At 41.9% G+C, this 21128-nt stretch overlaps 1 protein-coding gene across 4 annotated transcripts in view; it reads right to left on the reverse strand.

Annotated features, from left to right (window-relative positions):
* Nucleotides 1-21128, reverse strand: part of LOC146391422 (ADAMTS-like protein 1) — a 103869-nt gene that overhangs the window by 20075 nt on the left and 62666 nt on the right. For 2 of the 4 annotated variants that reach the window (XM_084924372.1, XM_084924371.1), the window contains exons 3-8: nucleotides 11752-11879; nucleotides 6384-6429; nucleotides 5850-6086; nucleotides 4545-4671; nucleotides 3734-3808; nucleotides 2555-2712 (exon numbers count right to left, since the gene is read on the reverse strand). In XM_084924372.1, the coding sequence (XP_084780498.1) occupies nucleotides 2555-2712; nucleotides 3734-3808; nucleotides 4545-4671; nucleotides 5850-6086; nucleotides 6384-6429; nucleotides 11752-11879 (771 nt within the window). Of the gene's footprint in view, nucleotides 1-2554; nucleotides 2713-3723; nucleotides 3812-4544; nucleotides 4672-5849; nucleotides 6087-6383; nucleotides 6430-11751; nucleotides 11880-14914; nucleotides 15237-21128 lie in introns of those variants that run through there. The other 2 variants (XM_084924373.1, XM_084924374.1) reach the window with 2 other exon arrangements.

Raw genomic sequence — 21128 nt, forward strand, 5'->3', positions numbered from 1 at the left:
TCTTTCTTAACACTTTCCTGATTTAAAAAAAGACCTTAATGATTAAAAATGAATGTGGAAGTGCCAAACAAACTGCAGTTCCTGTAATCACTGACAGAGGCTGGTTCCAGTAGTGAGCTAAATTACACAGATGGCCCTCTGTATGGTGAAAAGTCCAGCTTTAAAAGAGAAATAGAGATGTTTACAGCTTCCCTTTGGAAGCCTTGGTCTCAAGAAAATAATATTCACCCTGCAATGCTTCACTTTAATTCACTTTAATTATTGAAACAACAAACTTCTCATTGAAACTGATATCGTTCTGTAGAAATTTTGCTTTATGTACTGTGTTGGAATTACCAAACAAGGGAAGCACTAAAAAAAGAAAATATGGGACTAACCAGTGTCTCACCCTACTCAGGCTCCTAGCATGTATGAACATCCTAAGTGACTTTTTTCTTGAATTATTCTCAAGATAATTTAGAAACTTGACCTACGTTTCAGTTTATAATCATGTTGTATAGTGACATTGCCCATGTTTATCTGCAAGACACAAGGCTCCATGTGGAGAAGGCTCTATAAACGTAACATGCTCAAAGAATTTGGCCTTTGGAAACCTAAAGTGTACATATCTGCACAGCTACTAGCTAAAATATTATAATGAAATCCTATTAAGAGACAAAATAATTCATAAACTGCTGGATCAGAGGAAACATTTTCTTAGAGCTCTGCTTTAATAAAATAAAGAATAAAGGCTGATTTAATAGATTAAGAATTAGAACAGTCCTTATTTTAATAGAGTAATAGAGCACAATAATAGAATAAGTACGTCCATGTCTGTCCGTGTTTTCTTAGCCTTTTATTTCATTTGCTTTGAAAAAAAGCCCAAAGACACATTTTAGCAGCAGCACGTATAAATCAGACTTGACGACCACTCATTCGCATTCATGTGTTTACTGTGGAAAGACTGTCTGGCAACTTTTTAATGTGATTTTCCATTTGTCCAAACCTTTTTCCAGCAGAGTGATATGAGCTGGCTGTCCGCCTCGTGACAGATTTGAAAATTATGCATTTAAAGCTTCTCAGATTTCGTTCTCGACAGTTCCTCGTTATTGTCCCATCCCGACTTGTGTTTATGAGGGAGGATGTTTTCGCAGGCTTGTGGCTGTATAACCTTTAACGCCCACTCACTTGCCCTAGTCTGGGAATTTGTGCTCACATGTGTGCCTGAAGCAGAAAAACACGTCACAGCCACTGTGGCACGGCACTGCTCGTTGTATTAACTAGGCTTATGCGCTGTTATGTAATAACACATTTCTAATCAGATTTTTTGGAGTTATTCAAAGTTTGAGACTTTACCGTGAATCAAGTACAAGTTTCAGTAAGCGGCACTTACACCGCAGAGGAGCGGTGAGGAGCTCGGAGGCTCTGACTGTTTGTGCTACTGTGTGAATGCATGGCACACTGCTCAAACACATTCTCAAAGTGAACAATCGCACAAAAAGAATTGTTTGAATTTCACATTTAAAACAGTCACACTCAAATATCTTTAAAACACATGAAATCAAAGCTGCTTTAAACTTTGCTGCTGTGAGACATTCACCAGGAGTTCATGCGAAAAAAATAAAAACTGGCCGCACCACTTTCAGGAGATTGCATGACAAAAACAACAGTTTTGACTCAAACTGCACCAAAGACACCAAAAAGGGAATGAGGGTGATTGATTTGCAAGCACGCAGGTCTGCTGAGGCGCTGCTGGTTTTAACTTCCTGTGAAGAAAGTCAGAGAGGTGACCCGTTTGTCTCCCCAGAATTTCTAAAATTATTTTGAACCTGCAAGAATTTCTTTTCTTTTCTTTTTGCTGTGAACACAAGATTTCAGTGGTGCTTTTGTCCACTTGATGAATTACCATTCGGTTTTGGTGCCTGAGAAAATTAACATTAACATTTAACAAGTAGTGCAATGAGCTGACTGGAACAATTTTGCATTAAAGAAACCAATGCAGAGCCTGTTCTAGAAAACATATCTGCAGAAAATCATGGCAAGTTTTCAAAGAGGACATCTACAAGGATGGATTTACTGATTGCAGAACAGGGCAATTGTGGTTTGCAGATTTCTTCTGATGACTTCTTCAAATATAAATCAACTAAAGCAAGCGTGTGGCTGGGAGGGTGATGACATTTTGTATTAGTAGTAATTTGTGTCGGGTCCTCATTTTTTCATGCAGATTCAAAGACCTGTTTGAGGGTCAAAACTTGGGTTTTGAAGCTAAAGTTTAGGCTGGGGCTTGTATAAATATGCTGGTTAAACTTAACAGTAAGGAATGCATTGATGTCAATGAATGTTCTCACAAAGACAGCCAAATATGTCACACCCTGTTTCACCTTGGTAATACAAAACAATATTTAGAGAAAATATGAGATCTGTCCTTCCTCAGGTCCCCGGCAAGACACCCGTCAAGCCTGAAGTAGAACAGATGGACAATTTGGAAATTTCTCAAATTTTTAACAAGATGATGACAAATACTGGCTGCTGTAGCCTGAAAGAAAAAGAGATGTGCATTAATGTCAGCGCTTACTTTGACTGTGAAGTCAGCTCCGAGTGGGCCAGTGATTCTCAGGACTTCTTTATCTGAAAGTTTCTGGTAGTCCACGGTGGTGTTCTCTATGCAGTACTGCCCGGGTCTATCCAAGACCAGTTCATCTCTTACCCCCTGTAGAGTCTTACTCTCCATGTCTGAAGGTAAAAAAAACAAACAATTAAAGTCTCAATATGTGCAAAGAGAAGACAAACAGGTGTGGCCACTGCCTGCCACAAAATCTTTTTTAAATTTTTTAAAAATTTTTATATTTTATGAGTAAAGTTCTTTAAAACGAATGAAAAGGAAAATAAATGGAGCTGTGATTAAAATGTGGATCACAGACCCTTCAGTCAGACCCAGTGACACACAGAGAGCTCAGACTGGGTGCTGTGGTCACTCTGTCACTGTGATGAGGCTAACGTAGCCAGCATTAGAGTATGCTTTCCCCTCACTGACCTCACTTTATCCCTGTCTATACAGGATCTTGTGTAACTTCAGTGTTGATGCTTAAAGAAAATAAAAAACACAGAGATAGATGGGAACAAGTGGTGACCACCAGGCAACACATGGTTACAATCAAGGTGCCGGAGGGCAAAATGGATAGGGGGGGTGGAAATATCTAATGAAAAAGCTGTCCATTCAGAAGATGATCTGGAAACTAGCCACTGAGCAAAGGACAGGCACAGAGGTGAAACATTTGTTATCCATTTGATCCGGTCAGGATTTGATGCCAGGACTTTGACATCAGTGAATTTCCCTGGAAGCCTTATGTCTTGTCAGAGCCAGAGCAAAGGGAAGAAACACGTATCCCTTCTGGTTAGTCTGCTCTGGGCTACTTTTAAAACGAGTCTTTATTAGAGAGGCCAAAATGTAATATCTTTTGGAAATCAGAGTAAAAGATCGATCATAGATTGCTATTAGTGTGAAACATTCATTTCAAGGCCTGCCAAGTACAATCTTCTGTTTTCTGTTATGAAAATGTCACCACCGTGTCTGTTTCACTGTTTTTGCATCGGAGCATGCTGAAAACATAACACGCCGTGCAGAAAAGTCAGAGCGATGCGGTGAACTCGTGTTCAGTGTATAGTATTTGACAAATGAAAGAGCACTGCCAAACACAGAGATCATGCTCAGCTGTTTTGGATGGAAGGGCACCCTGGACCTACCAGGACTTACACAAGTGATCCGGGCCTTTCAGGATCAGACGCACGTGACGACTCTTGTAAGGGATGGTGACCACTGTGTCCTCAGCTTGAACAAAAACAAAGAAACAGTACCAATCACTACATCAATATATGACACAAATGCTAAAAACGAGCGACTTATGACTCAGACACACTAGAGTAGAAACAGGATGGCAACCTTCTTGTGACTAGAAAAAGTTGGTGGTTGCAATTCATTTCAAAATAGTGCAATTAGTTGCAGCAACTAGCTAGTGGCTCAGACGTGCAACACTTTCAGCCTCGAGGTGATTGAGGAGGTGCCATGGTGAGATGCAACTTGTCTCCAAACAGTTGCAGTCTGACTGGAATTGATTGCAATCACTCTCAGACAGAAAGTTTAGAAAATATCTGCTGTCTAGTTTATATACGTAGACAGATTGTCAAGATACTGCAATCAATCTAGGCTGGTCTGCAACAAATCCAGAAGTTGCAGTAACAGAAGTTACTCTGAAGACGGCGTCTGACTGCGAGTGGTCACAGACACGGTTCCCATCTTCAAAGCAGCTATTTTAAAGGCATGGAGGCAGGCATCCCAAGCTCTGTGCTTTTGCAGCATTCTTCTATTTGTAGTCGTTTGACCTCTCAAAGCCATTGTAAATGATGCAAATATTTGACAAAGGAACACTGCCCTGCTGATTGGGCTTAGTTATAACTCTTGTTTATAGTCTGTGTGGTGAACAAGTAAATCTGCTCGAGGACCTCTTTAGCTCAGCAATTACTTCTTTATTTAATAAAAATTTTAAAAAAGAGTAACAATTCTTTACTTTTTCCTGACGAATGCTGGGATTTGTAGTGTCCCCGCACAAGCCTGCAGGACGAGCCATCTCCATTGCAGACTCCACAGTTGTCCTCGGTCGCAGTGCTTCCAAGCTCATGATCACAACCTACAATCTGGAAAACACAGGAAGCACGAAAAATTTTGAGACATCACAAATGACACGCACAGTCCACAAACAGGGAAGATTTTCTGCAACAACACAAAAGTAAAGAGAAAGGATATGATATCATGAAGCACTCGAGCTGGTTCTGTTGGAGCTTCAGTACCATTTAAGTGTTACCATGAAATGATTCAAACAACCCTCTGATATTTCTTTTTGCAGTTTCTGTCAGCAAGACAAAACCAAAAACCGCAATATCATTCTAAGCATTGTAAGGGAGACACTTCTGAGTCTCTGCAGACACGATGCCCTGGGACATAATTCCATTCAACCCCAAAAAATGCATTGCAAAATATTTCCTGGGCTGTCAGTCAAACGCTAAATCTAAAGGAATACTCATTGGATATTCATTTGTAAAGCAGATGGCGTGATGCTAGTGCTGCAAGGTAGTCCACTGTGGTCCTCTTGAGATTTACGTCTTAGCTTTTGCTCCCAAATGCACGATACTGAAATTTGAATATTGAAAAAAATTGTGCACCAGTGTTGACAGGAGTACTGTACTGAGACAACATTAGAACCACTGGTCTAATACTGTGTAGGCTCCCCTTATTCCACAAACAGCTTTAGCCCATCAAGGTGTCAGCTTTACAAGGTCTCTGAGGCTACTGCGGTATCAGACACACTGACAGCACATCGTTTAAAGACGGGGCCTCGGCGAACTTGTTGGACTTGTTTTTCCAGGACATCCCACAAATGCTCACTCGAATTAAGATCTGGGGAAGTTCACGCCTTGATCCTAAACCTATTTGAGAGTATTGTTGCAGGGGTGTAGCGGTCTGTGAAAATGTTTAAGCAGATTGTACATGTCAAAGTAATGCCACATGAATACCAGGACCCAAGGTTGCCAATCAAAGAGCTACACAGAGCATCACACTGACTTCACTTGCCTTAGTAGCTTAATCTAAACTTTTTACAACACACTGGGATATATTTACTTTGGAAGATCAACTTCTCGGTTATTTTTTAAGGTGAGCTGATCTTAAATATAAGAATTTGCTTAGTTTACTGAAAAAAATAAGTTTTTATATGCAGGTCCCACAAGATGTACATCTTGGCTTCAAAAATTAAAAGAAATAAACCAAAATTCTTCATGACTTCAAAGCAATTGAGGTTCATGACATGGTTACTGACCTGGCAGATACCACTGATGCACATGTCCAAAGACTCTGTGTAACAGCGTGTCCCATCCAGCACCTTGGGCGCCAGCTCCACCACAAGGCCTGAGCCCTTGGCTTTACATTTGAGAGCACACGGGTTGTCTGGGTCGTTGTATACCGGCAGCCACTCGTGGTACTGGTCCTGGTATTGCTCATCTGCGTGAGCTGAACACTGCTGGGCACGGAAATCACCGGCATCTGAAGGGCAATCCTGAGGGACATTAAAACATATTTTAAAATATTTTACATTCTTGAAAAAGGCAGGGCAAATGAAGTCTTCCATCTCTAAATGTGTATGTGGGAAGAAGAGTGCTGCATGAATAAATGGAAAACAGAAGAAGTTTGATGCAACTTCTTACTTTCTCTCAAACAGCAAGATCCCAAATCACTGAATTACACCCCGTACCCATAAATCACACAATTTGCCATATCAGTTTTACTTCTTCAATAAAAACACTTGAAAGCTGTGTCGACATCCACGACACAAAGATGAGTGGGTTCAACTTACCACATTGCTGCATGTGCGATATTTGATATTCTGTCCTTCGCAGGTCCTACAGAAGGAAAAAAATGAAACCATGGGTAAATAGGCCGTGGGAGAGAACGATAAAACAAACCATAACATGAACCAGTCATCATCATCTGAAGGAGCTGGTGTTATATCCACTGACTCTTCCCTCATTATTCATATTGAAAATTATAGCGCTGATGTGGCAACCCACGAACATAAGTCTGTGGTGCGTTTGCAAAGCTTTAACTGCGTATTTCACACAAAGTAACTGTGCATAATTATCCAGTGGCACGCTGAAGATGAGAAATGCAGCTGATAAAAACTGCAGTTCCTGAAATGACCACTTGAGGGTGGCTCACAAAGCATTTAAAAGACTGTGGAATAAAGCCCAACGACACAGAAGAAATAAACATATTAACAGCCTGCTTTAATCTATAGCTAATATTCACCTTCATAAACAATTGTACAGGGCTACATTGTTTAAACTTGTTATCATTAAGACTTAAAGTTATCAAAGTTCTGAGCACGGCTGCTTTGACTGAAAGGCAAGAACAGCAACACAGTAGCCAAGTAGTCACTAGCTATCTGTTAGTGAACTGGACCACTGTTTGTGGCATTGGTGCCTTTTGAAGAACTTCAATGCAATTATTTGATGAATAATTTAACTTTCTGTGCAGCTAACTGTACTTACAACCTGCCCAGCTGGTTGTTGTTTGTGGCGTTTCAAGCACTTGCTGCATTAGAGTGCACTGTGATGGACAAATTCTGCAAAACGCATAAAACTGTGTTATTTCTTTACCTTTTGCATTTTCATTTATTGGCTACTATATATGCCGATATAGATATAACAGCAAATAGCTATTATTTCCCCTGCAGTCAGGCTCTAGTTCAGTTTCCACACTCTACATATGTTCCTCCATTCTCTGTGATATGAATAATCTTTATAGACAATTTGACTTCAAGCTTATTACTTGTAAAAGAAAATCTCAAAAATCTAAAGCTTTAACACGAGTTTCACAACATTTAAAAATAGGAGTCCCATTTTCTCTGTGTGTCTGAAAAAATGCAAAACTGCATGCACTAGTAAAGCAGACAGAGTAAAGCCCTCCAGCCTGCGTCTGCTGAACAGATTGGAGCAGTTTGGATCACGACTCCCTGCATGACAGTCTGCTTTGTCTCTGCCCAAATTATCGCGCTAACCACTTATTGAAAATGAGGATTTCTTTGTGCTTTGATGCAGAGTGATGATAAACCATTGATGGTGACTATGATAGGGCAATTATCAAAGACCCCAGTGGAAACTAATCAAATGGTATTCTTTTGGGAAGTTAAGAGGAATTCCAGTGTCACTGGCCCTTAGCTAATCTGGAATCATGATTGGAGACGTCACTGACTTTGGACTCAGCAATGAAAGAAGGCTTAAGGTTTTTTACAATGTTATTCCAGAGAATGGAGGGAGTGGATGTGGACCATGTGGCATGGCAAGAACATTAGAACCTGTGACGAATCCAGACGGTCCCCTCTGCCAAATCAAACAGTAGGCCATGGGGCCTGAACCCCTGACAAGAGACTTTCAAAGACCAAGAGTTGAGAGACAGGTAGCTAAGATCTGGATCAGCGTGGAAACTCACACTGGGACAAGCAATATATAAACGAGACGTAAAGAGGCAAAGGGAATAAAATGAATTTCCCTTTTCATTTCCTTTTGATTTTAGAAGCTCTAAAGTGGAGGCTAAGCAGACGTAGGGCCAGGACATGGGATTCATCATGGCGTCATCATAGGTTAGGGAAAAATAACTCGGTTGAAATATCAGAAGTCTTGGAGCACATAAAACATAACTCACAAACTGTGACCCCAAACACAAAAAGACAACTACAGAGAGTGCGCTCATTAGTTAACTGCACGAGACTCAACAAAGACTAAAAGTACCATCTATAGCATTAAACAGAAAAAAGAAAAATCTATTGTAACCATAAAAAAAATTGGGCTAGCATTGGATACGCAGTAAAATTCATCCGGCCCATAATGTCCATATATATGTCATCAACTCTTCTCGCAAGATTGAAAGTAATTGCACGCAGGGCTCCAAAACCCATGCTACAATATTGATACACTTGAGGCATGTAGGCACACAAAAATGTGGCTGATTTGCTAACGCCTAAAATATGCTCAAGCTATGAGCTCTGCTATTGATCAATTTAGGAAAGCTAAGAGTTTACTGTTTATCTCAGGGGGATAATGTGAAGCTGAAAAAGATGGAACAAAGAGCATAACAGAGGCCAGAGTATCGTGAGATTAGGCAAAAATATTGCAGTTGTCAGTGAAATTAATCATGATATCTTTTGTCTTTTTAGTCATTTGTAGGGCAGAGCTGTAGGTCTACTACTGTTAGGAATATTACTAAAAAGGATGGAGGTGTTAATAACACAGCATGGACCACACAGAGTGGTTCCCAAGGCTGTAAAAGAGACATAATCTTGGTTGCTAGGCCAACCTTAATTTAACATTTCATTGCCCTGGTGAAATTTCACTTTCACCCACTTTTGCCTTTAAAAAGTTGCGGCATGCCTTCACAGCCTAATGTCACTTAATGTCACCCACTGTATAATTTCAGTACATATGTGACCGCATTGCTACAGGAAACATCTCCTGCCTACAGTTGTTGATATTTACTTCCCATTGGTGTCATGGTGACAAACGACACAGTCAAATTCTTTGTGAATTTCTTCTAAACAAAGTTGAGGTTGGATCTTTCTTTTTTTCTTTTTAATAAAATATATAGATTAATATTTTCCTGCCTAGTGCTTCATAAATATTGGAGCAGCACTTTTTCTTGCCATGACACCTAATCCATATGTTCACACTTGGATCCAACCAGCTATGCTGCTGTTAATAAAGAAGCCGGCGATCAAGTGCAGTAACTTGTGTGGATAGAAGTAATGAAGGCCAGGCAATCTGCGGATAGTCTGTACTTCTGCACGTGCCCTTTCGAGAGGTTAACTAACTCTGGTGTGTTTTGCAGTAGCAATAAGTGCCCTGTATGTGCGTGTGTGCATTAAAAAGTCAGAGAGTTGGAATGGTATTGGTTTGGAGGGTGTTGCAGGCCTATTTCCAGCTCCCTTTTCCAAAGAGTCACACACACACACACACACACATACACATACACAAGGGGCCTTGTGCTATGCTTTTTAATGATGCCGTTTGATCTGCTACCCGAGGCCAGGCTACGACTCCCTCATTCCCACGCAAGAGCAGGGTGAGGTGGGACAAGGTGGAACGAAGCCTCCTACCATTTGCTCAAGAGCTCTATACATTATGGCAACTGCCAGAGTTGGTAAACAAACCTGTCTGGACTTAGAGGAGGCGGAGAATGTACATCAACACATACACACGCTGCCTATGTCCCGTATGAAGCTCAAGCCCCAAACACCTCTTAACAAGTCAATTGCTCCTGAGGTTTGTCTGACCAAAATATTCTGGGCAGGCAAAGAGAAGTGGTTGCTCCAGAGATCGTGAAATGAACTCCTCAAAGAGACATTGACCTCAATGTTTACAGTGCAGTACACGGGGGGTGGGAGGTGGGGGCCCTCTGGCACTTGTATGCTGCTCAGTCTTTTTGTCTAGTGCCAGTGCAGATGGATTCATGGTTGCAGACATATGAGAGCCTTTCACAGTACCTCGGTTGAGACCTCAAGAATGATGTGAGCTGTTCTGGCAGTTTGATCCTAGACTATTGCACTGTTTCATGATCTGAGTGACTAGTCCTGTCACTAGGGGTGCTACCTCTGCAGCCAGCAGCAAACGTCACTGGTTACCTTGAGTTGAGCAGCAGTATATTCTGGGAACTGTAAAATAGAGGAATGCAAGTGAAGTCACCCTGCAGCTATTTCCCAGCCTATAAATGTGACAACATTTCTAAGGAAAATGTACTGTCTCCCTTCTTATGTCCATTTTTTCCCACTTGTTCCTTAAATTTGTTTATAATTGACCACTTTACCCAATGCACTCGGTCCCCGAGCTTTAATCTTGGAGCCCTGTGGGTTAGCTTGAAACCTAACCGACCAGGTGACTCTGGCACAAGGATTAAGAGGTTCCTGATATAAGCCTGAGATGATGAGCAGTGGGAATCCAACCAATACGGGACTCCGTGTTTGCACAGCCCAAATTCTGTCACATAAAACACTTATTAAAAGTGGCATGTAGTTTCGCAAGAGTCACTGATTGTTCTGCTCTGATCTGTGAGGAAACATGTTGGGGTCATTACTGAAATTCAGATTCCAAATGTCAATGATGAATTCAAGATTTTGGCTCACATGGCTGTCTAGACGGGTCCATAGTGGATCCACTCAGGGATATTTAACAGTCATGTGTATTTTGAGCACTCCACTTACAACCCAAGGGAATGGAGGATTTAATTTGTGGGATTTACTCACACTATTAAAATCCCCGCCTAAACCTAAAAGCAATGATGTTGCATTTTGATGGAAATACGTCCAACTTCAGTCAGGACTTTCTACTTTAGAAGAGGGGATTAGCTCAGATCACGTTTGAACACACACAAACAAATTGCCGGTGGGATGTTTCCATTTTTCTGAGGGTCACTGAGGTTCTAACTTTCAATTTGCAGCAAATGCTCTCCTGCTGTGATGTAGTCATCATTTAATGACTGCGCTATAAACTCAACAGTTATATCAGGCCACTGTTTTTGGTTTTAAAAAGGCTCTTTATGCCCCTGCTTCTTATAACGATTGTTTTTTCTGGAATTTTTTCTGCATCTGAGATTTTTAGACCTGATATCAGTACAGTGTAAATGCTGCCCAAAGGATTGTAAAAATAAAATAATCCTCATTTGTCTTTTAGCTTCTCTCCCTTTAAGAGGTTTTTGGCTGCTTGGCTGCCTCTTACAAATTAGATGACCATATTAGGATATCCGCTCTCTGATGTCAGCAAGAGCCATTATTAGGAAAAAGCACCTGAAATTGAGCTTCTAGAGGAGTCTTAAGTCGAACTTTTGGCTAATATGAAGTAGTAAATACACTGACCCCATTATTTAACACCCACCCACAACTATAATATTTACCTATATGACAGAAATAAGGAAAAGCTTAAAGAGCCATGTTAACCATCTCAGTTTAGTATGTTAACTTCTAGTAATGTCTGCAAGAATGTGAGTAATCTCTAATCTTTATTTCTCTATCATCAATATTTTTACGTGTGTGGCTTCTCCTTCTGAAAAGTCTGATGTTGCAGGAGACGTTAGCCTTGCAAATGTTAATATTACTCTATGAAGAGAACCAGACCAGCTCTCCCGACACTGTTGCATGTTCTCTCACAGGTTACCTCTGTGAGGCTTTTGGGTCTTACTTGGAACTGAGGCATCGTCTGAGGGAGTAGGAGGCTCCTCCGCCACATGTACGAGAGCATTCACTCCAGGAACCCCAGGCGTCCCAAAGCGTGTCTCTGTCCTCTTCTGATCGGGCCGTACGCGAGCTCTACACACCAGAAGAAGAGACGTTAATATGCAGTGTTTTGGACATTCTGATAACAGGCGTCTGCTGTTATCAGCCTTCATCAGCTCTACAGAAGCTGAGATAAAATAAACTGATCACTGAAGCTCACTGTCATCTTTATATTGGACTCTTTGACCTTATGACTTAGCAAAGATCTCCCATCATTACAGAAAGCAGCTCTTTAGCCAAGTGAGTTGTGGCTTCCTGCAGCCATTCCTTAAATTGAGGAGCTTAAAAAACCTAAAAACTACAATAAAAGTGCACATGACAGGAAAAGAGAGGCAGTAAGAGGAAGTAATCACGAGTTCTTGACTTCTGGCCCTTTTGCATATTTAAAATGTCTGAGTCATGCATTAAAGTTTGAAATATTAGTCCTTGCTTAAGGCTCGGGCCACACTCGTGTGCCTCTCTCTGTTAATTGCATTGTGCTGTATTTGGCAGCGGAGACGAGAATATTACTGCGGCACCCAAAATCAATATTATGAGAAGCTAAATTTTACAACTACAAGGACAGTGTGCGTCTCGGATGTAGGGTGACAGCCAAAAAAAAATTAAGATCCTCGCTATCTCAGCTCCTGTTTACCTCATAAAGTCTGGTATTTTCCGAGTGGACTAACTCGCCGTGCTCGTAGGGAAAGGTTTATTTATAATGCCACTGCTGTCAGGCAATATGGTAATATCTATTGTTGTGTTTAAGTCAAGCTTCACTTTTCTCAAAGCCCTTTCCAGAGCTGACTGAATAAAGCAATTTTCTGAATACCGGGCTCAGATTAGGTGAAAAGGGAAACAGATTGTTTTTGCTATCTAGAACAAGGACTCAGTGAAGGTATTCTACTTAAAACCTGCCAGTGAGACTGAGGTAAAGGAAAAAACTGGTCCTGTACCTGTTTAATGGATGACAACTTGGAAAAGTTAAAAAAAAAAAAAAGACTTGGAACTTGGAACCAACACTGGGACAAATCATCCACCTCCTGTGGCAACAGGAATGTGGCTCAGTAGACCGAAGCGCAAACACAGTCAATAAAGTAACCTGCCAATCTTCCAAGGGGGTTTGGGGGTGTTCAATGGGAGCAGATGAATACAAGAGAAAAATTATCATTTTTTAAACCACTCAGTCTTCATAATGCTGCTGGACCATGAAAGACTTCTTTTCCTGACATTGCAGAAATGCTGCTATTGTGCGCTCTGGACAGCGTTGCACAATGGGGACTTTTACACCGTGAGGCGGCAGTTTGTGTCTGCACATCCAACAGAGTTTTTGACAGTGATTTAAAATTTCCAGCTCTTGCAGATTAGGCATGAAATGTGAGCCCTAAACAAGCTCATTTACCCAGAACCCGCTGAACATTAGGGGCGGGGTGTGTTCAGAAAATGAATTTGCACCTACTGGGCAGTTTACAGTGAAGATCCAGGCTTGCGTTTGAAGTAGAATGCTTTAAGATAGAAAGGTTTTTTAGGGGAAAGCCAATTCATGCTGACCTCTTTACCCCCTTTTTCCTCCCTCCAACAGCATGGCAGTGCACTTCAAATACAGAGATGAATGGATCTTGCAAAGAAAAACAGTAACAATGCAATAATAGGGCTCCGATTATTTTCCTTGGGTCATGGGAGGAAAAACACCCATGCTGTACAGTCCTGAGAGGGGATGGCGGGTTCACGTTATTAAAAGTGCGTGGGGACTGATATAAATGGCTGTCAGTGCTGATGACGCCTGAGGAACAGCAGAGAGGAATGGCAAAACCTAAACACAGCCAGCGGAGCATACAGCCAAACATATCGGCAGCGGCGCTACTTTCTGCACGGGCCAACTATTTCAATGTTTGGATTCCGGTAAATAAACACAGGCTGCGCTCTGGGCAGCCGGTTAGTGCACCACCTTAATTCTCCTTTGAAAAGCAATCAGTGAATTTTGCACTCAATTACGACTGAGGCTGTGTGTTGCAAAGCCAAGAGTGCTCGAGGCGCAGAGAGGCTTGCGAAGAAAGAGGAGTGGAAGTAGATGAAGGATGAAGGGATGGAGATGAAGAGGTTGTTTGGCTCGCTGCGCTGCTATTGTTCTCAATGAAAGCGGAGGAAGACAAGGCTCAGCTAGCTGGACGGCTGTCCTGCTGGGATTTGGAGCCAATAATCAAAAGGCTCAGATATCTACTCTTCCTTAACCCTCCATCACTGCACGTCCCACCACTTCTGCTATGATCTATCACGCTTCTTATTTTATTTGAGCGTTCATGCACCCATAACTGACTCATAATGCTTCCTAAAACTCTTTGAAAAAGCACCTTTGCAAACACAAACTATTATTTGCTCACTGGTGCTCATACTGTGAAAAAAAAACAGAGCAAATACACGAGGGTGACAACCGCAAGGCCTTTGTTTTTCCACGAGGTAAAAAAGCGGAAATGAGCATATGATTAAAGATCACTTAACTCCACGTTATGAGTTATTCTGATGGACGGATTCTATTTAAGTCACCTGTCAGCAGCTGAGACTAAAAACACTTTCCCCGAAGATGGAAAACTCCTGAAAAAGGGGAAAAAGAAACCCGACTCTGGTGCCTTCTTTTGCAGACGGTGTCAATACGACGGCCTTTGCAGTTGGCAAAGACACATGATATTTGCACATCTGCTAAATCCCTTGTCATGTGGCCAGCACTGCGCAGCACAGTACTGTACTCACGGTCACGCTGTGAGGAAGGCACTGTAATGTAACAGTGAGCCTGCAGCTCGCTGACCTCCACATGCACAAGTCCTTTTTTTCATGGCTTAGGTTAAAAAACACAGTGCAGGCATGGGAGACTTTAATAATATAATAAGACAATGTTGCAGGACTGCTGTAGCTGACCTGGTAAAGCTACTGTTGAGAAGACTCCAGGATGTGGAGAGTGCACTGCTTACTTCAAAATACACACACATACAAGCATAAACACTCAAATAGATGCTTTTAGAGGACATTAATAACCAAAGACAAAATAAAAACTTTAAAATGCAATTGAGATAACAGGGTAAAAATCACAGTACCAGAAGTAGAAGAGCTGTCATCAACAGCATGCAGGATGAAAAGTCTTGTTCCATGCCTTTTTCAAAGTGTGTGTGTGTGTGCGCGCGCGCGTGTGAGACCCAGTCCCTCCAGATCTGCTCGTGAGTATTTTTGCGTGTGTGTCTGGGTCCGATGCGTGACGGCCTCCTCCGTGGGTCAGTCTGCGTGCTGTGTCTGCCTCCCTGCCTGCCGTCTCCTGTCTGACTTGCTCCCGTTCTTTCTCAAGAGTATCTTGGGGAAGCGGAGGGAGGGAGAGGGGGCAGGGAGAGCGTGGGTGAATGTGTGTGCGTGTGTGTCCGTTTTAGAGCGTGCACTGCATGAAAGTTGGAGGAAGTAAACGGGAGGGCGGGGGGGTTGATCCAAGCACCATGAGCCCTCAGGTCTGGCACATTAGCCAATCAATAAATGGGCTTCAGATGACAGTGTTAGTACAAACAAGAAGCTGGGCCAGCAGCAGCTTCACAGCTTTGCGTGTGTGTGTGTGTTGTGGGTCAGACTGTCAGAGAGAAGGAATAATGGCAGACAGACAACTGTAAACCAGTTTTCTTCTTTTCCATTTCTTTTCCTAATATCTCAAGTTTCTGTCTCACTCATGCCACTGCTTCCTCTTTCTTTTAAGCTTTGGATGGGTTTTTTCCCTCTCTGTCGTTTTCCCTCACTCTGTGTTGGAAATGTCAGAAACTCTCGGTCATACTGTGACATCTTTAGAATTAACCTTTTATTTCCAGCCTGCTTGCGCAGAACTGGTGACTTCAATTACACATCTGAGCAAAGCAGAGACACATTTGGCACTGCCATACTTCACCTTTGGCTCCAAATCGCTTTATTTTTCCCAAAGAGTTACATATGTGAGCCTCCATGTTAAATCAGATGACATAGTTTGGTCACTGAAGCTATCAGGATAGACTTTTCAGCCACCCCGCCTACAACCCCCTTTTTTATGAGCTAAGGGTTTACTTCAATGGAGCCTTTTATAACATCTGGCAGTTTAAGCTAGAGAACATTTACACCGTGGAGGTGGGGGACAAGCCAGGTGTCCCCTGGAGGGACAAATCCTGTAGTTATTTAAAGAAAAAAAAAACACCCAGTAAGATGGACAACCCTTTGGCACAGGGGGAATATACTTATACACTGAGTGGCTTTCCAGCTTCCTTTTGCGATGGCAGGACGCAAAAAAACAAAAATCTGAAACCCAACATTAAAAATAGCACAGGCAAAATGACCCGCTGGCATTCCTTGATGTTACTCACAAGGTAGCAGGCTATCATTCAGGCATCCAACCCCGAGGTTCCAAACACAATAAAAACTCTGTGCCCTTCGAATCAAGGCCTCACATCTTCTTCCCAATCAAACACCAAATCAAAAGCCGCATAATTGGTATCAATTAAGGCTGAGAGGAATGTGCTGCACTCCAGAGCAAATAGTCAGCCACCCTAATCACAACATCGGAGCAGACGTCTCGACACTTAACGCGGCACACATACACACTTTTTTATATTTCAGCTCTACAAAGCAAACCTGTCTCGAAGTCCAAAGTCACTGACAGAATCGGACTTAGCTTGTTTGATTTGGTAGGTTGAGCATGTTCCATGAATTGGGGAATTATCTTAACGCACACACACTGGTGTAGTCTGTGGTGCCAGCAGGGAAGGACGTGGACTTTGACATATTCACAGGCTGATGCGGCCCATGCATTCTCAATCCATAACCCTCTGATATTTACTTTTAGAAGAAATCCTTCTCGTATTTGCCAATGTGTGACTACAGAAAATAAACCGTGGCATCAATGATGTGCCTGGAGCTTAAAACCAAACACCCGAGGAGGAAATTAACGGTTTTGATTGACACGAGCTTGGAGACGGCTCTCTACCACAACATTGCCGAAGGTGTCTCCTGACAGTTTAAACAACAATCCATGAAGATGATGAGGTGAGAAAAATGATAAAGCGCATTGTTATTTTACACAAGGGCAGGCTCGGATATTAGGTTGCATGAGAGAAGCATGCAGGAGGTTTTGAGGATTAGGGGAAATGACTGTCCACAGACAAATGCTCCACTGTCTTAAAAGATGATTCTGCTTTAATATGAAAGAATGGGTTAGGATAACATTGGCTGCCCCAAAGTAATTGCTGACATATGGGAACAAGGTTGAATCACAACAACAATCTCACAGAGCCAGAAACAAGAAGACTGACTGTAAACAAGCCAACAGCTAATTTAGATCCCCTTTTATTTTGCAGTTAAAACTTAAAGTGAGCGCATTCACATGATGGTAAAAGTCCTATTAAAGTTCACCCAAGTTTTCCTGACTGAAGTCATCGATTCAACAAAGTGCTGGAAACATTACTCAAAGATTTTGGTCCATATTGACATGACAGCATCACGCAATTGCTGCAGATTTGTCGGCTGCACATGTGAATCTTCAACTCTACCACATCCCAGAGGTGCTCTATTGAAATCAAATGTGGTGACTGTAGAGGCCATTTGAGTAAATTGAACTCATTGTCATGTTCACGAAACCAGTTGGAGGTGACACCGTGGTCATAGAGGGATGGAAATGGTTACTAACAATATTCAGGTAGGCTGTGGTGTGTAAATGATGCTCAGTTGGTAATAAGGGTCCCAAAGTGTATCAAGAAAATATATCCCTCACATCATTACGCCACCAGCCAGAACCGCCCATAGAAAGCAGGATGGATCAATACTTGATGTTTAGCTGATAGGAGTGGTGGCTGGTGCTGTTTCCTGGTGCTGTAGCCCTTCTGCTTCAAGTTGTGACATCTTCCATGTTCAGAGATGCTCTTCTGCACACCCTGCTTGTAACCAGTAGCTATTAGTTACTGTTGCCTTTCTATCACCTCGGGGCAGTTGGGCCATTCTCTTCTGACCTCTGACATCAATGAGGCATCTTTCATCCAGAGAACTGGAACTCACTTCACATTTTCTCTGTAAATCCAAGTGAAGGCTGTGTGGGAAAATCCCAGCAGATCAGCAGCTTCTGATACACTCAGACCAGCTTGTCTGACACCAACAACCAAAAGTCCCAGTTCATTTACCTTCAATCGCTTCTAATCATCTTCCCGACCCTCACTGGTTTTCACCAGTTGGATTCGGTGTTAGTTTTTGTCATCTCCCGTTTTCCTTTTTTAGCTGTTACTTTACACTTACTTGCTGACTCACCAGTTCTCCTTGTGGTCCTGCCATCGCTTTAATGTTTTGCCTTTTGTCGCTTGTGTTTTCCTGTAATTTATGCAAGTTTAATCGCCTTTGTACTCAAGCTTATCTTTTTTCTCAGTATTCTTGCTTTTTGTGTCTATATTTGAGTCCTCTTTAAAAAAAAAAAAAAAAATATGCCCATAACACTACTGTTCATGTGATGTTTTCAATCTAATTAAAAATAATCTAAAGCCCTCAATTAAAGATTATATGAAGTTGTTAAGCTTTGAATTACCACAGACACACTGGTTGATATTTCTTCCCCCCCCCCCGCCCCAAACGATATCATTAAGAAGTGAAAAAAGTAAAGATGAGGGAAATGTAGTTGCCCATCCATCCATCCATCCATCCATCCATCCATCCATCCTCACCTATTATCCTAACATGTTTTTGGAATGTGGGAGGAAGCCAGAGTACCCTGAAAGAACCTGCACAGGCGCGAGGAGAACAACATTCAGTTGTATGCTAATAAAAAACATTTTATGGCCACTGCTTCCACCCATGCCCGTGTTGTCTTTAGGCAGATAGAATCTCTCATTTGATTGTGACAAATCACCACCATCTGTCATAAAATCACTCGATTCTCTCTCAGTGTGCAGTGCTGGGATTATGAGCAGGGTTTCGCCTGGTTGCACAACACTTGAGAACCCCTAATGATGTCTCTGTGATAAACAGCTGACAATACAGCATGTATTGCTCAGCAAAATGAGCTGTTCATCATTATTACTATAGAATGATGTTAAAGTTAACTTTGTTGTTGTTTTTACTTTTTAATGTGATGGGAACTCAGCCAACCCCATACATTTGAAAACACCGCTTCTATCATCACTCGCTGTCTGGTGAAACGACTAGAAAAGCTCTCTCATGCTGAATGTGTTTGAGGTCTTGTAAAGGGTCACTATGTTGACTTTCCAAGCAGCAGATGTTTAACTGATACCGCTCCTCTGCTGCAGAATAAAGAGTCAAATTAAAAGATTACAATATTATGATGCGATGACATTACTTAACAGTCCCAGCGTTCTGAGGAAGAGAGATGAATGAAGCTAAAGTTAACGAGAGACTCACATCGAGGACCCCTCGAAAGCCCGAACCCTCAGCTCCCACGAGAAGACTTTAATGGTTCAGGCGGGATATAAATGGTAGCCTCCCACCACCCTCACAGACGACGTATGTGCACCAGGCATGATTTATACGAAAGCCATTGTTTAAAAAGCTTTCTGAGCCACGGTATAAAATGTTTTACCAGGACAAGGATTTTATGACTTGCAGCTGAAAGTCAACCACACTTCCCCATCCCACCAAAACCAGAGGATTAAAATAAAGATGTAATTCCCTGACAATCATCTAAATCCAATTAAAGCCAGATGGGAGCTGAAATGAAAGTTAGCAGCGCTACAGCTAAAACATGTTACTCCCTAAATATCTCTTTTTTTCCAACATTGTCACCTAAGCTTTAGCTTTCACTGCTTCCACATCCACACGTTCCACATGAGTCAAGCTTTTCCTCTCATCGTTCCTTAATCGTGATTGATTATTATTTAATACTCCATCCAGAGGAGCGGTCAGCTGGATTGTTGAGCCTTGCGAGCGAGCTGGTTTCAGTGTTTGGTGGTAATGTGAAGATGATAGATTTACAGAGCCATAAACACACCTATTGAGATTACTGTATCATGGCTCAGGTGGGAGGAAGAACAGTGCAGCATGCAAAGGCACGGGATAAATAATGCGCTCGAGGGAAAGACGAACGCCAGCTCGACCTCCGATGGGCCAATCTCTTCTGGCTTAGAGTACATCTTCTCGGTGAACTCCCCGTAGCTCTGCAGAGGAAGACATTTGTTCTGTCTCGATTTTGGGGCCACAGCTTTTTGGAGTATGCATGAAAGCAAAAATGATTTGTTTTTCAGAATAGCAGGCACATGAGAGCTCAGGTCTTGTAGAGTTGCATTGCCCCAGAACAACCCGTGAGATTGGATTGCTTACAATAGCTTACCGGTGAATTTATTTGACATTAGCTATTAAATCAGTCCAAAAAACCCCCCATATAATCAGCAAGGTTAAGAGGGACAAAACTATGAATAAGATTAATGAAAAAAACAGATATAACGAGAGCATGATGGGAATTCTCTTATTTTTTATTCTACAAACTCTAGCATTGGACAAATTCAAATACTTGCTCGATTTGCCAGATCAACAAAGAAAGTTTTCATAAAATTCACCAAAAAACAGAAATTTGGGGTTAGCTTTATTCTCCAGGGATGAGAAATCAGGCAACTATAAATTAAATGGTCACATGGACAAGTCAACAATGACGTATATAAATTAAATTCAGTTAAATTCATTTCAATGCCATTTAAATAGCATATAAAAGTCAACTTAAGCCGTTTATGTTGTGAGGTAAAGACTCTACAGGAAAACAGAGAAAAGCCCAACAATCAGACGATCCTTTGTAAGCAAACACATGGCGACAGTGGGAAGGAAAAACTCCCTTTTAACAGGAAGAAACCTCCGGCAGAACCAGGCTCAGGGAGGGGCGGGGCCATCTGCCGTGACCGGTTTGGGGTAAAGAGAGGAAGACAAGACAAAAGCGCGTCAGTTTAATACTTAAATCAATCAAGAATTGGATCGATAAAAAAAAGTATGTCTTGATATAAGGGTACAATAAGCAAAGACGCACTTTCTTTCCTCTAAAACAAACCACCACTGTGCTCAGCTCACAATATTTTCTAACAATTTACTGTGCTGTTTATGGTGACATATTGAATAAGCCACATTCTGATCCCACCTGAGAAAGCCTCTAAAAACTCCACATGCAGGCCACAGCGCTGAGAGGACTCGAGCACGTAATTAAGAATCAGCAGTGACATTTACTACTTCCTGAAGCCGTGTTCATGTGCTCTCACCATCAAGCTTTTCCCATTAGCACGCATATGTTTTAGCAGCTTTCTGGTGAATGCAAAGGCTAAGTTCATCAGGGTCCCA

This window comes from Perissodus microlepis, chromosome 3, assembly GCF_051167445.1.
Source record: "Perissodus microlepis isolate ML-2025 ecotype Zambia chromosome 3, ASM5116744v1, whole genome shotgun sequence".
In the NCBI taxonomy this organism is placed as follows: Eukaryota; Metazoa; Chordata; class Actinopteri; order Cichliformes; family Cichlidae; genus Perissodus; species Perissodus microlepis.